The sequence below is a fragment of the Blennius ocellaris genome (assembly GCF_963422515.1).
Source record: "Blennius ocellaris genome assembly, chromosome: 3".
NCBI lineage: Eukaryota > Metazoa > Chordata > Actinopteri > Blenniiformes > Blenniidae > Blennius > Blennius ocellaris.
The window spans coordinates 16,966,322-16,982,279 of record NC_137652.1 but is presented as its reverse complement, the minus strand read 5'-3'; the positions used below and the strand labels follow the sequence as shown (position 1 = coordinate 16,982,279).

Below are 15,958 nucleotides of genomic sequence, written 5' to 3'. Positions count from 1 at the left end.
CAATTACTCGCCAAAGTAGCTGGTAAAAGAAAAATTATCCAAGCTCCCCAGTTCTTAAATTCTGAAAGATAAAATATCTGTTTGAAACACACCCACACTCAGCAGTGTGCTGTAATGAAAGAGACACGTGTTCTCCATGTAACACAAAACAATATTGATACCAACGAAGGTCGGCTGTAACATGTATTCCAGTCATCACACTGACTATTATGCACTAGAAATGATAATAATAATTGTGGCTGTTGAGGAGAGATGCTGCAGTGTTGGGGAACACATAGACACACTGCTTATGTGATAAACATATTTCACTGCATGATATCTCGTGTATATAATGCTCAATGTAACAAATAAAGGTCTGTGGCCTCATTTATAAAGGTTTCGTTCGCACAAAGCCGGTCCTGAAAGATGCGTACACCACTTCCCAGGCAAAGTTTGTGATTTATAAGAATAAACTTTGTGGGAGAACGTGCGTACCGGTACGCAAACTTTGAACCTCGCACATTTTGGAGACGGGGAATCTGGCACCGCTGATTGTGAGGTGGAGAATTGAAACCAGATTCATCTCATGCATTTAATGTCTTCAAATATCAGACTTATTGAGCCGCATAATTATAAACAGCCAAGCTGCAGTTGTATAGATGTCCTTCTTTATTGGAACGTTACTACTGAATCAGCAGCATGATGTTCGTATGTCAAACTTTCATCTTCAAATGATACAGAGTTATCAATTGGGACAAAGTGTGTAACAATCAGTCTAATTTCAGAGTAAACATAAATATGTGTGACATCCTGAGGTGGTCTACTATCAGTCTGACTTTGGAGGGTTCAATGATAACAAGAACATTCTTTTTAATATCAGTCTGAAATCAGAGTGATACAAGCTCAGATAAGCTTTCAGAGGGCTCTTATTTTCATATATATATATATATATATATATATACACCATATCCTGATCTGGCCTATTATCAATCTGAAGTTAAATGACTTATGGTTTATATCTTTTTGCCAAATTGTGCTGTTCTGTTTGGCCTTTAATTTGAATAAAGTGATTAGAGTGGGCTTATGTCTATAGTATTATAATAACATGAATACTTCACTGACTGAAAATATGTTTTGTGTTTTGCTTCTGCGGGCAATACGTTTTATTAATATTACATTTTTTTAGTTTGTATCAATACATGATACATTCATTTATTTTCTTTATTGTTAAGTGTTATTTTTAGCCATAGTGTAAATTTGTGTTTTATGAATTACCTGAATGAAAGCGAGATCTCATTCATTGGAACATCACTTTTATTTTTAAATCCATTTGCGCATGCTTTTACTGTAATGCACAGTGTATAGGTGCACCGCTAAACAGAGTGGGCGCTGGCTTGATGTCCTTTTCCGAAATGGGGGCTGGCTTGACACCAGTTCCGACACTGATGCAGGCTGGCCGTCACAACCATGGGGGCTGTTTTGGTGTCCAGTAGTGGGCTGGGGTGTTGCCCCCATGATGTCACTCTCCCCCACGATATCACTCTCCTCTGGCCTCCACCTTCACATCGGATTCTTCTTCTCCACCTCTGCAGTCACTGATCTCTCTGTAGCTCTCACACCATTCCAATGCGCTGCCGATCCCTTGCTTTTCTTTTATTCGTGATTCCACTACTGTGACACCAAATAATATCTTTTTCCTGACCTCCACCTCCTCCATGACTATTTCGCTCTCTGTAAAATTCCTTTTCTTCGTCTTTGCTGTCAGGATTTAGCGTCAAATGCCGACGATCAACAGGCTGAATGAGATGCAAAAATATGGACGGGGCACTTTGCATTGATCATTTATGGTAGAAAGTGGGTGTGTTGAGGGCGGGAGGTGAACTGTGTAACTTTCCAGGTGGATCGGGATTTATAAAAGGTACATCCGTGCAGATGTGCGTATGCACGGTTTTATTGATACAAATTGTTTTGGGCGCACGTACATTTCGAGTAGGAATCCTACGCAAGGTTTCATAAATGAGGCCCCTGGACTTGACCTGATGTAACATATCTTCATGTATTAGTTCTATTATAAGAAAAGAACATTTTAATTGTTGTAGTATGCATAATTGTTCCACTTGAGGAGTATAAATGATTGTCTTAATAAGGAATAATAATAAAGACTGTCAAGGCCCCCTTGTAATACGTCCTTGGACGGACCCACATTGAAGACTACTGCTCTACAGCGAGCATGTACTAAAAGTGTTCCTTGTGGTGACATTGGTGCAGGCAGAGTTTAAGCCAGAGATGTGAAACACATTTTAATTCAGGTGCCACATACAGCCCAATTTCATTTTGAATCCACTGCACCGGTAAAATATAACCTTTACATTTAAACTATAAAGTTTTTCTTTGTTGTGGCCCAGAGCATATGTGATAAAAAAAAAAAATCTATATTTTCACAAACCCAAACGACTACCGAAAAATACTACAATGTCAAAATAATGCCCCAAGAAAATATCCGAGAGCTTTTGCTTTAAACTGACTCCGACAGCGTGGCTTTGAGGCTCGTTTGTTATCTTTCATGGCAACGTCACTCATATCTCAGTTCAGATCTCAGTGTTTTGTTGTGTCTTGAAAAATTTGTTGACAAAATCATTGGACGACTCGCACGGCGTACTGCAAAGCACAATTTTTTTGTGCTACTGTGACCATAAATGAGCTAAAATAGTATAATAACCATTAAAAAATAAATGCAATAGATGCAGATTCATCTCATGCATTTAATGTCTTCAAATATCAGACTTATTGAGCCGCATAATTATAAACAGCCAAGCTGCAGTTGTATAGATGTCCTTCTTTATTGGAACGTTACTACTGAATCAGCAGCATGATGTTCGTATGTCAAACTTTCATCTTCAAATGATACAGAGTTATCAATTGGGACAAAGTGTGTAACAATCAGTCTAATTTCAGAGTAAACATAAATATGTGTGACATCCTGAGGTGGTCTACTATCAGTCTGACTTGGGAGGGTTCAATGATAACAAGAACATTCTTTTTAATATCAGTCTGAAATCAGAGTGATACAAGCTCAGATAAGCTTTCAGAGGGCTCTTATTTTCATATATATATATATATATATATATATACACCATATCCTGATCTGGCCTATTATCAATCTGAAGTTAAATGACTTATGGTTTATATCTTTTTGCCAAATTGTGCTGTTCTGTTTGGCCTTTAATTTGAATAAAGTGATTAGAGTGGGCTTATGTCTATAGTATTATAATAACATGAATACTTCACTGACTGAAAATATGTTTTGTGTTTTGCTTCTGCGGGCAATACGTTTTATTAATATTACATTTTTTTAGTTTGTATCAATACATGATACATTCATTTATTTTCTTTATTGTTAAGTGTTATTTTTAGCCATAGTGTAAATTTGTGTTTTATGAATTACCTGAATGAAAGCGAGATCTCATTCATTGGAACATCACTTTTATTTTTAAATCCATTTGCGCATGCTTTTACTGTGATGCACAGTGTATAGGTGCACCGCTAAACAGAGTGGGCGCTGGCTTGATGTCCTTTTCCGAAGTGGGGGCTGGCTTGACACCAGTTCCGACACTGATGCAGGCTGGCCGTCACAACCATGGGGGCTGTTTTGGTGTCCAGTAGTGGGCTGGGGTGTTGCCCCCATGATGTCACTCTCCCCCACGATATCACTCTCCTCTGGCCTCCACCTTCACATCGGATTCTTCTTCTCCACCTCTGCAGTCACTGATCTCTCTGTAGCTCTCACACCATTCCAATGCGCTGCCGATCCCTTGCTTTTCTTTTATTCGTGATTCCACTACTGTGACACCAAATAATATCTTTTTCCTGACCTCCACCTCCTCCATGACTATTTCGCTCTCTGTAAAATTCCTTTTCTTCGTCTTTGCTGTCAGGATTTAGCGTCAAATGCCGACGATCAACAGGCTGAATGAGATGCAAAAATATGGACGGGGCACTTTGCATTGATCATTTATGGTAGAAAGTGGGTGTGTTGAGGGCGGGAGGTGAACTGTGTAACTTTCCAGGTGGATCGGGATTTATAAAAGGTACATCCGTGCAGATGTGCGTATACACGGTTTTATTGATACAAATTGTTTTGGGCGCACGTACATTTCGAGTAGGAATCCTACGCAAGGTTTCATAAATGAGGCCCCTGGACTTGACCTGATGTAACATATCTTCATGTATTAGTTCTATTATAAGAAAAGAACATTTTAATTGTTGTAGTATGCATAATTGTTCCACTTGAGGAGTATAAATGATTGTCTTAATAAGGAATAATAATAAAGACTGTCAAGGCCCCCTTGTAATACGTCCTTGGACGGACCCACATTGAAGACTACTGCTCTACAGCGAGCATGTACTAAAAGTGTTCCTTGTGGTGACATTGGTGCAGGCAGAGTTTAAGCCAGAGATGTGAAACACATTTTAATTCAGGTGCCACATACAGCCCAATTTCATTTTGAATCCACTGCACCGGTAAAATATAACCTTTACATTTAAACTATAAAGTTTTTCTTTGTTGTGGCCCAGAGCATATGTGATAAAAAAAAAAAATCTATATTTTCACAAACCCAAACGACTACCGAAAAATACTACAATGTCAAAATAATGCCCCAAGAAAATATCCGAGAGCTTTTGCTTTAAACTGACTCCGACAGCGTGGCTTTGAGGCTCGTTTGTTATCTTTCATGGCAACGTCACTCATATCTCAGTTCAGATCTCAGTGTTTTGTTGTGTCTTGAAAAATTTGTTGACAAAATCATTGGACGACTCGCACGGCGTACTGCAAAGCACAATTTTTTTGTGCTACTGTGACCATAAATGAGCTAAAATAGTATAATAACCATTAAAAAATAAATGCAATACTTACTTGCATAGTTGTTCAAAGTCACAGAACGGTTTCTCCCTTTATACTGATGGCATGTGCACTGCTGGAAAGCGCGTTCAGTCTTTCATGCTTTCAGCCTGGACTGTGCCCTCATTCAGCTTCTTTTTCTCGACAGTGATCTTTCTTTGAACAATGCAGCACCACTTCTTGTGACATTTAGACACTTTGTGATCTTGGCCTGCTGAGAAATGTCTGCACCTTGAAGTCATTTCCAGGGCGAGGAATGTATTAAAAGATTTCTAATTCTGATAACTTGTAAGAAGTTTATGCCTTCAAGTTTAGTCTATGATTATAAAATCTTGGTTGAGTCTTTCAAAAGCCAAATGAAACTGTAGTTGCAGTTTTATTCAGCAGATTTATCTACATCTCATTGAAGTTATTTCCGTCCATAAAATTTGCCATTCAGGTTCAATTTGCTAGCTGTTGCTTGTAGGCTGAACAAATTCATCGACCGCTTGATTTCTTTTTCTTCTTCCTGCTCTCAACGAAGGCGGACGCTTCTCTTCTCTCTCCCTCCCCAATCTGCCCTGCTTACTGCTCCTTGTCTTGTCTTGTATTTGTCAGAATCTAGTAGGAGAGTCTCTCTACACCTCTATCCAAACTGAAATTATGAATTTGATCAGCTGGTCTCTCAATGCAATCGACCACATTTTTTTCCGAGGAAAAGAACAGGCAAACGGGAGCCTGCCTGTGGAGACGGAATGTTTGCTGCCGGATACATGTTGTACTCCTGGGGGGGGTGTCTGTCCATACTTTCCATCGGGGACGTAGAAGATATCTACATAATTGGATTTATGATAATGCTGCTGATTGGAGCTGGCAGTTTTCCGATCTATCGCAAAGTTCAGATGATTCTGGCAGCTGTTCCGGGAAGGCTTCCAGGCATCTCTGAAGCACTGTGCAGAGCTCTTAACACTCAGACTCATGCAATAAACGAACTCAAAAGTACACAGGATGCAATCCTGGAGAAGTTGACAGCTCGGCTCGAAGGTTGACAACTCAGCTGGAAGCTAAGGGCCACCACATTCGGACAAATTGGATTCACTGCAGAGGACTGGGGACTCAAGGCTGAGAGAATTTGTGCTTGGCCTGATCAAAAACAATTGTTTTCAAAATTGACTCCCCAGACAGCCATCCGCCGAGGCTGGTTTGTTTATCAACACTCTCCTCCATGCTTGGGTAGAAGGACACGCCGTCCCTCCTCCTATCTTCTCACCCCGCACTAAACCTGGAACCTTGCTTTCTGAATCAGAGCTATTCAAGGCTGCCTCATGTCATCAGAGGCCGGACTGGTCTCTACAGAAGAGAAGGACGAGGCTTCATCTCACCGTCTTCCTTGGCTCCCTTCTCGCCCCCACTTTGCACACTGGTTAGAACCAACTGTGTAGTGTCAAGTAACAAGGAAATATTGTCCAATGGAGAGTCAAAGAAGATAGATACACAGACAGATCAAGTGGAACTGTTGGGTTTTTCTCTGTAAACGTGTCTTTTAGATGGCTATGTTGTTATTGAAGTTATGCAAATCCCCCAACTTAATAGTCTAAAATTGTACATTATACCCAAGATGATTGTTTGCCAAATGTTTTTTTTGTTGACATTCAAAATGGGTGACAAGAAATCAAGTCCTACCCAAACAAGATATACAGCTTTGACTGTGATAGCACAAGTTGAAACAGTCAGAGACAGAAAATGATGTCCTCGAATGTCTTTAAATATTGCTGTATTACAATATCACAACTCCGTTTCTAGGAATTGACAAGTTTGCCTTCAGGTTAAATAAACAGATTAAATATATAATATCCTCTCATTGCACGTGTGGAGAGGCTTCAATAATGAACTCTCACTAAGAGTTGTTCTGTCTTTTATGTATCTGTTCATGAGAATTGCACGAATGAATCAACAAACATGAGATATCTGAGAGCCCCATTTTTGTAATTCAGCACTTGCACACAGTCGCATATTGTTATGAAAATGCTTCACATCAAATAGTAAAACTGAGGTAAAAATGTGGTCAATATATTTAATTTTTTGTTAGCCTTCCATCGTCCTTATGATGGCCATTACGCTGGAAAAATAGGTGATAAGGACCAAATTGATGAGGTCTAGAGTAAAACAGTGTGCTCCAGGTAATGTCGGTATCATTGTAATCCTTTAAAATATATCCGTTGCCATGTCTAGATGAAGCACATAAAGCACAAGTCAGGCAGGACAGAGACGGAAATGGGCTTCAGATAAATTCACTCACACTCCTACACCAGATGGAATAGGAGCCAAGAGGCAGGAGCATTGGCTTAGCATATGAACTATAGTGATGAGAAAGGGCAATAAGAATAAGAAAAACCCTCAAAATAGATGATTCCATCAGTTACACCATCGTGAAATAAGCCACTGACAAGACCAGAAGGTGGGACCTTTAGTGAACTTTAGTGACTGTAGTGATGGTAGTGATATAATAAGCCATGAAACAAGCAACAACCCGTTTACAAAACAAATTTTTAAATGAAAACAGAAAAATGTTGATATGTTTTACATATCTATGTACACAATAACTGAGCTCAGACCCACTGAAAATGCAACTTTTTGAAAACGGCTTCCAAGGTGGAATATTGTGGAAGCACTAAAACTGTCTCCATGGAAATTGAGGTGCTTTTGGTCAAAGACGAGATTGGAGCTATGCAGGAAATGAAAGTGTGTGAAACTAAGTAAGATATTGGAGCATTATTTTAATGAAATGCAGGCCTTGAAGCAAGGTTTAAAAAGAAAGACCACTGAAAGGGTCAAATTTACTCAACAAAAAGTTTGAAAATTAACTGAGATCATTACTATATAGGCAGACTAGACCATGGCGTGCCCCCCCCCCCCCCCCCCCCCCCCACACACACACACACACACACACACACACACACACACACACACTATCACCTGAGACCCCACAGAGCCCCCTCCCACACATGTATCAGTAATTTTATTTTGACAAGACCTCAACCTGGCTGCCTGAGCTGGAATGAAACAAAAAGAGAAAAGAGAAATGTGCACTGACACATTTGTTTATCAAATTTCTTTGCAAAAATCAATGTTTATGTATCTTAAAAAATAGTTTGAATATATCAACATTTCAGTTTTAATTATGACAACATATATAACTTAAGAATAATAGAGGGGCTTGTATTTCAATAACTATTTATAGACACTAATACAGAGAGAACTACAATTAAATAACCCATCATAATGCATAGTAAGTCAGGTGCATAGTCCATCATATGTAAAAAATGAACGACCTCAAAATACCCTCAAAAGCTCAAAAGCTTCTTGAATGTGAGAGGATACCTGCACAGAAATTCCCTTTAAATCTGTTTTAACCATTAAATTCCCAAGCGGCCTTTTTCCTCTTTAAAAAAAAAAAAAAAAGCTGTGAGTTTGTAGGAACAACATAGCGCCACCACACGATCAGTCAACACAAGAAATCAACAGTTTCGAGCCTCTGGTCCAGGTCAGGCCAGAGGGAACCTGCAACCTTTTTTCACAGACAAACCGGGGAGCGAAATAGTAAAAGAGAATATTAAACTAAAATCAATTAACTAAATATGCCATGGCATGAGTTAGCTTGTCCATGTTGATTCAGAACTACTATTCCACATCTGAATTCAACATCACAAAGCAACAATGGAGACCAAGAACAACAGCCAATAAAGTGGACAAAAGGGTCACATGTGCCTTGTATCTTCTGCCAGCGACATTACATTCACCTGAAACACAAAGACACTCTCTACCACACATAATACTCACTACTGTGAGGCAAAGAGGGAAATGTATTTTAATGAGTAGCGACACATCAGGTTGGACATATAATTAATCGAGATTTGAGCTCCCAAGGAACACAAATTGAAATCTCCCACTGCTTCTGATTCTGTCTCATGTGTATTTTTTAAATATATTTTGATAATAATGTGTGCTTCCCAGTCTGGAGCAGTTCACTGCTTCTTACCAGAGTGCTGTATTTTCAATCACAATGCAAACACAAAGGAAATCTTTGACATTACCTGGGCAAAGCAATGTGATGGTACCTACACCCTGTTGATAGAGAAATGTGTGGATTTAAGTGCAGTGTTTACTGCGCTGACTGCATTTTAATGTGGTTCAATATCCGTCACCCAGAAAATGTTTACACCTTCAGATATGCACAGATGAAAACCGCACATCCTCGCTGGCATTAACAAAGAGCAAAATAAATAGGAGGATAATTGGGAGCACCTTAGTAAGGGCTTATAATTAGGTAACAATAAGATGTTTCTAATGAGGAATTTCTGCAATAAAAGCAACGACAGCAACAGATGAGAAAAGTTGTTGTGGAAAGGATGGAGGCTATGAAGAAGGGAGTGTGCAGAAAGTATGATGAGGTGAATTAAATCTCTTTGAGATCTGGTAAGTAATCAGGAACATTGAGGACCTGCAAAGATGGCGAAGTCTGAAGCATACCACGGGTGGGATTATACTACACAAATACGCCAAACTTTAACAGCAAATACCACCAATTCACCACCCAAACCATCTATTACAATCCTATGTGTTAATGGGAAGCAGCATAACAATAGATGTGTTGAGAGATATCAAAGTTATTAAATAGAATTAGATAAATAATGGACAAAGAAAATAGGCAATAAAAGATGTCCAACATTCGAATTGTCAATTTAACAAGTTCAATCTTAACCACAGAGAAAGGATGAAACTATGAGTTGCCATGACGACAGCCCTGTACAAAGCCTCCATAAGTCTCCATATCTCACTAATGCTAATCACGCAGTCATATCCTAACGTATAAGTATGAAACTCGAGGTAGAGAGCTGCTTCCTCCAGACAGCCCGTGGGAGTATAATAGGGTCCAGCTCTTTGCATACTTCCTGAAGGCTCTTTTACTTACTTTTTCTTTTTTTTTTCTAATGTAGTCAATTTTTTTAGCTTAATTTGTTTTATTTAATTTATCAATTCATTTTATAAGCTACTATTTATTTTTAATTAGTTGATTATTTGACTTTTTATTTTTCATATCTTGCTAATGTAGCCAATATTTTATCTCAATTTCTTTTATTTTCATTTATTGATTCATGTTACAAGCTCTTATTTATTTTACCTCAGAGTGTCTGCTCATGGTAGCGCTCCGCATCGGGAGTTGAGTCTGGTCTGCCTGTGAGGGGCGTCACCCTGGGGACCGTTCTGACGTGAAAACCAACACCCGAGACCTCCCGAGTGGTTCGGACCTGACAAAATCGCTCTTAACACTCCCCACAACACAGGAAAATCATACACAATTTTTTTTTCCAGACATCCGACAATTGGGCCTGTGCTCCCGATGTTCGGGACGGGACGGGGAGATCGGGACTAAAATCCTTCTAAAAAGAAGACTTCAAATCATTTCAGATTTCTGAAACACATTGCTGATATCATGACGCGTGACACCATCAATGATGGCAGAAATTAAGCAAATTTTTACAGGTTTTGTTGCAACGGTACTTGTTTTTGTGTCCAAAAAACTTGCATACTGCAAAAAAAGTGTACCAAAAATTACTTGAAGAAGTGTTTAAAGAACGAAAGCCCAAATTAGCCCCAAAATAACTTCAGATCAAAGAGAAATGAAGATGACATGCATGAGTGTGATGTGAAGTGATTTGAAACTTAAAGGAGGAGGGGACATAGAGGAAGTGCACTTGTGGTAAGTGAAAACCACACAAAAGCTGCAAGGGGCTGTATAAAGTGGTCACGTCTCCCTCTAACAAGGCAGCATTCAGTTCAGTCTGACAGCATCATGCATGCCTTAACCAAGTTTCTGCTATTACAGCTTCTGACTTCTCTCGGGCGGCAAGGTAAGCTCGATAGCTCCATCTGTCATTTCACTGTGCTGCATAGATTGCCAGAAATTGACCTTCTTTTCTTTGTTTTCAGCTCTTGGAGGGGAAATCATCAAAGGTAAAACGGTCAACAAAAACTCAATGCTGTTCATGGCATCAGTGCAAAACCACGGGGGTCACGTATGTGGAGGATTCCTCATCAGTGAAGACTTTGTTATGACTGCTGCACATTGTGATAACTCGTGAGTGTACTCTACTCTATTACTCGACGAGCAATCTCGCTTTCCCTTTATAGGACCCAAGTAATTCTGTCATATTCTTGGTTTTCATGAAGGAATCTTGTGAGTGTTGTTCTGGGTACCCACAATCTCAAGAAGATCAATAACAACACAATGAGATATGGCATACAGAAATGCAAACACCCTTTGTATAAGAAGGCTGCATTGGGAAACGATATCATGCTCCTCAAAGTAAGTACACAACAATTCAACCTTAGAGTTCAAGTAATTTCGCCCATTCCACACCTCCGTCATGTGCGGTATGTGTATATGTATCTACTATATATCTCTATCTTCTCTAAAAGAATACAATTCATTTTCTGGAGGAGGACACACAGACTGCTGTACAATCCCTGAATAGACAGAACGTACGCCATTTTGCTTTGTTACTTAATTTAGTATTACTTTCAAAACTTTGCAGTAAACAAAATTTCTACTGAGATAGTAATTTGCATACATATTGCCAAAACTGTGCATGAGCCTCACCTTTACACAGAGCCATGCACAATGTAAGAAAATTTCAGTGGTCATTGCAGGTCATCACTATATACCCACATGTGTGTGAGCAGATGCATAATACTGACAAGCAGAGTAATTGAAGCTTTACTAAAGGCAGATTTAGAAACTTGGTCTTGTCGTCCAGTGAAAACAATGGAAATTAGCTTTGGGTCAGTGGAAACAACCTGTTCCACCTCATCTCTACTACATCAATGCTCTGTGTTTTCTTTGCTTCTGTTTTCAGCTGTCCAAGAAAGCTCGAGTTGGGAAGAAGCAACGTATTATGCCCATTCGCCTTCCAAGTTGGGAAGTAAAACCAAAAGGAAATGAAACGTGCAGTGTCGCAGGGTGGGGATTGACGAAAACGAATGGGAAGACTGTAAATGAACTGCAAGTGGCCAAAGTTCCCATCGTTAACCCGAACACATGTCAGGAATTGTGGGAAAACAGACTTCCAGCCAATGTTATCTGCGCAGGTGGATATGACTCAACCTCTGGATTCTGTCAGGTATTTATTTATTTATTTATTGCTAGCTTGTTGAAATATGGCGCCAACATTTGGTATTAACGAACAATGGTTAAGATGTTTCTGCTTTACAGGGTGATTCTGGCGGCCCGTTGGTGTGTGGCGAGAATGAAGCAGTTGGTGTGGTTTCTTTTAACTTCAGGGCCAACTGTGATTACCCAAATGCACCGAACGTCTACACAGATGTGTCCAAATTCCTTCCCTGGATCAAAAGGATTCTCAAAAAAAAGAAATGCTAAGTGTACTGAAATGTTGTGGTTGCATTGCTTTCGCTGTAGTTGTTCTGCTGAGCAAAATGAATGACACAAAAATAGAATGTTCATCATCTAATAAAATAAATTCTTCCTGAATGAATGGTCATTTATAGATAGATAGATAGATAGATAGATAGATAAATAGATAGATAGATAGATAGATAGATAGATAGATAGATAGATAGATAGATAGATAGATAGATAGATAGATAGATAGATAGATAGATAGATAGATAGATAGATAGATAGATAGATAGATAGATAGATAGATAGATAGATAGATAGATAGATAGATAGATATAAGCAGCTAAGTTTTCTTTGTTCATCAGTTGCACGTTGGGCACTGCATCGCTCACCATGTTTCATGCCATCAGTCTGTGATTTTATTATGCTACCTGATTCGATATTAAACATTTTTAACCAAACAAAGGAGCATCATTGAAGCAAGTACTTTTCAGGCTTTTTTTACACTGGCTGAAATTACTCTCTCTCTCTCTCTCTCTCTCTCTCTCTCTCTCTCTCTCTCTCTCTCTCTCTCTCTCTCTCTCTCTCTCTATATATATATATATATATATATATATATATATATATATATATATATATATATATATATATAAAGATCAAACATGGTGACATGATCCAAAATGCAAACAAGAAAAGGTGCAAAATCAAATTTGAAAAGATTGAGTGAATTTAATAAGAAGAGGATGTATATGCACAAAATGACTCATAGAATTGCATCACAATGACTGGAAATGGTTTATCGGTATAATTAAACTTTGTGGCTTAACGGCAATGAAAAGAAAAAAAAACCCTACATGAAACAATATTTTCACGCCACAAACTTTTTCAGTTTGTTGACAACAGTTTTCACATATTGACAACACTTATATATATATACATTGTTCTGCAATTCTCTCAAAAACTAAACTAGAAAAATCCCTTGCATTATATTAATATTTGAGGTTGAGTGATGAAACTTGGCAAAGAAATTGTTGTTTTCATGTAACCACACCACACATTGAAAATACTCTAACATGCTTTTGTTAGTCATTTTTATGAACCAGGTGCACTTACATCTCTGAGACACTTAAATGTTGCAAAACACTTAATATATAAATGTTGTTAGATATAAGAGCAGACATAATATATGTACATTCCTATACCCCACAGTGTATCTTCAATTTTTTTGCATTGAAAATGAAATGAAACAAATGCCAAAATAAATAAACACAGTGGTTCAAACAATTGAAAAGATCAAAACATGATATGATAGAATAGGAAAACATACAGTAATTGAGTTAAAGATTGAGTGAACTTAATAAGAAGAGAAAGAGGAGGGTGGCTATGGACACTATGACTGATAATAATAATAAATAACGCATCGGTATATTTAAGTCTGTTGATTAAATGTCAGCTACTTCTTAAAATTGGCATCTATTCACAAATAATAAAGGCATACACACAGAACAAGTACAAATCTGCTCAAAAAAAGCACAAATATCTGCATTTCACTAAATGAACATCATCTCATAGGAATGTATTTCAATTTGTACGTGTTTCACATTGCATTGCTCTGCAGTCGGCAAACAAGCTGGAGAGGATGAATTTACTAATACCTTCTCCTTAACCAATTTAATTTTATCTGCATGCTCTCACACGGAACTTCCTGTTGTATAATGTCTGCATCTTGTCTGTTTAACCAAATGCACTTACCACTGTGAGATGACAAAAGGCCAGCAAGCAAACTGCTGATCATGCTTGAGAAACCTCAAAGACCTCAAGCTGAGTTTGCAGCAGCAATGTTTCATGCATTTCACATGACTGCTACTGCATACCGTGGGAACCAACAGCAAGACTGTCACACTCTAAACATTAAGTTAAGGTTAGATTATCTACAGTTAAATTACACATTTATGGCTTTTCTACCAAAAAAGAACCAGATGCTTGTTCATGAACAATACCAGGGCCAGTTCTTAAATGAGGACCCCCAAAGATCTGGATGTTTTTCCACCTTTAACGGAGCCAAGTGAGAGCCACATCATTGCTTCACTCCAAAACATTGTATGTCACTGATATATTTGCCATGCCTTGACTTGCATTTGGGCTGCGTTGCACATTGGCTTGTTCACACTTGTCTTCATGGCTCACCACTTGTGATCGGATCACCCAAAACACATGCTAATATCAGGTGTCAATAGGCCCAGTAATGGACAAAAAAATAAAGAACTTTTGGGGAAAGTGGCAATTTTAAGACAGACATGCATGTTCGAGCATGGAGAATAGAAATTTAACTCATACACATACACATACACACTCACACAGAGTGAGAAATTGACTGTCTGGCTTCTTACTCCCTCTAATGTCATGCTGGGATGGACACTGCTCATTTGAGTGCATGTGTGTGCTTCCGCATATATTTGAGCTTGTATATGAGGGTCCAGAAGAGGCTGGGTTCACTCTAGCCTGAAGTGAGATGACATTTCTCCCAGATGAGGCTCTGATCGCTAGTGATGGTCGAGTCTGAACGAATCGTTCAAAACCCGGGAGTCACTTCACTGAACGGTGACTCACGAGTTATCACATTCATGAACTCGTTCACTCAGTCATTGTTGCTACAGCCATCCAGCCTCTATGTTTAGAGGAAAACATAAATGTCACTGTTGTGCTGCTGCTAGTCTAACTCCAACTGTATAAATATATCACATTACTCACTTCAGTCGTGTCAGTGGTTCAGCTTGAATAAACAAGTCCGCTTGAAACTCGAAAGATTTGTTCACCTCCACTGAACATCATGTTATTTATTGATACTAGTAAAAAAGAAAATCAGAATGTTGGAGGAAAAAAATTTACTATAAAATCATATGTATAAATGAATGTATACTGAATATATTTCCTGGTTCAGAAACAATGCACATAACCTAGAATAAAGAGACCAGTGCCACTAAAAACTAGTGTGTACTTATTGTTTATTTTCCTCAGAAGTGTATCAGCATTTTACTATGAATACATGATGCTCTGCCGTGGTTCGTGTTGCAGTTCAGCTGAGCCTCCAGGTCCTGGTTTGGGTGGAAATGGTGCGCGTGCACAATGAAATGATTCAAATGACTCAAATGACTCAGACAACCGGTTCACTTGGATGAACAACACAAAAACCCTTGAGTCAGTTCAAGGAGTCAGGTTTCTCATCACAACTGTCTGCACACTGGCAATTGTCTCCCTATTCTCTGATTCCAAATACTCAATACCTTGATAAATCTTGTGGTTTGGCAACAAAGAAAAGAGACAACCTGCTAAACCCGGCTTTATAATGATTGATGAGATCCAGAAATAGCCTGTTCCTGTTTTCGCCTAAAAGGAGAGTGATGATTTGTTTTCTTTCTGACAGGAACACTGGCTTTGTTAAAAATATCCTTCAAAATCGGATTCTGCCTCAATAATAGTAGTGTACATTCATATTAGTCCAAGAGATTTTCTTCAACTGGAGCTTACCCAGAATAGAGTCTGAGTAATGCACTGGGACACCACATGCTGCCAAAACAGTTTCAGTGCTTTTTGCAACTCACTGGATCTCAACTACAACGATGAATGTTATTCTGCCAAGAAATATTCCTTCATTTGGTGTTTTAATGATGCTGGTGGAGAGA

At 38.7% G+C, this 15,958-nt stretch overlaps 1 protein-coding gene across 1 annotated transcript; it reads left to right on the top strand.

Moving 5' to 3' along the window:
- Positions 1–10,712: 10,712 nt before the first annotated feature.
- LOC308144493 (granzyme B(G,H)-like) lies at positions 10,713–12,296 on the top strand (the record flags this gene model as incomplete). The annotated part of the gene is made up of 5 exons (XM_080515617.1): positions 10,713–10,770; positions 10,850–10,997; positions 11,090–11,225; positions 11,776–12,039; positions 12,132–12,296. 5 exons carry the CDS (start codon positions 10,713–10,715, stop codon positions 12,294–12,296), a joined length of 771 nt encoding a protein of 256 aa, XP_080371743.1.
- Positions 12,297–15,958: the final 3,662 nt, after the last annotated feature.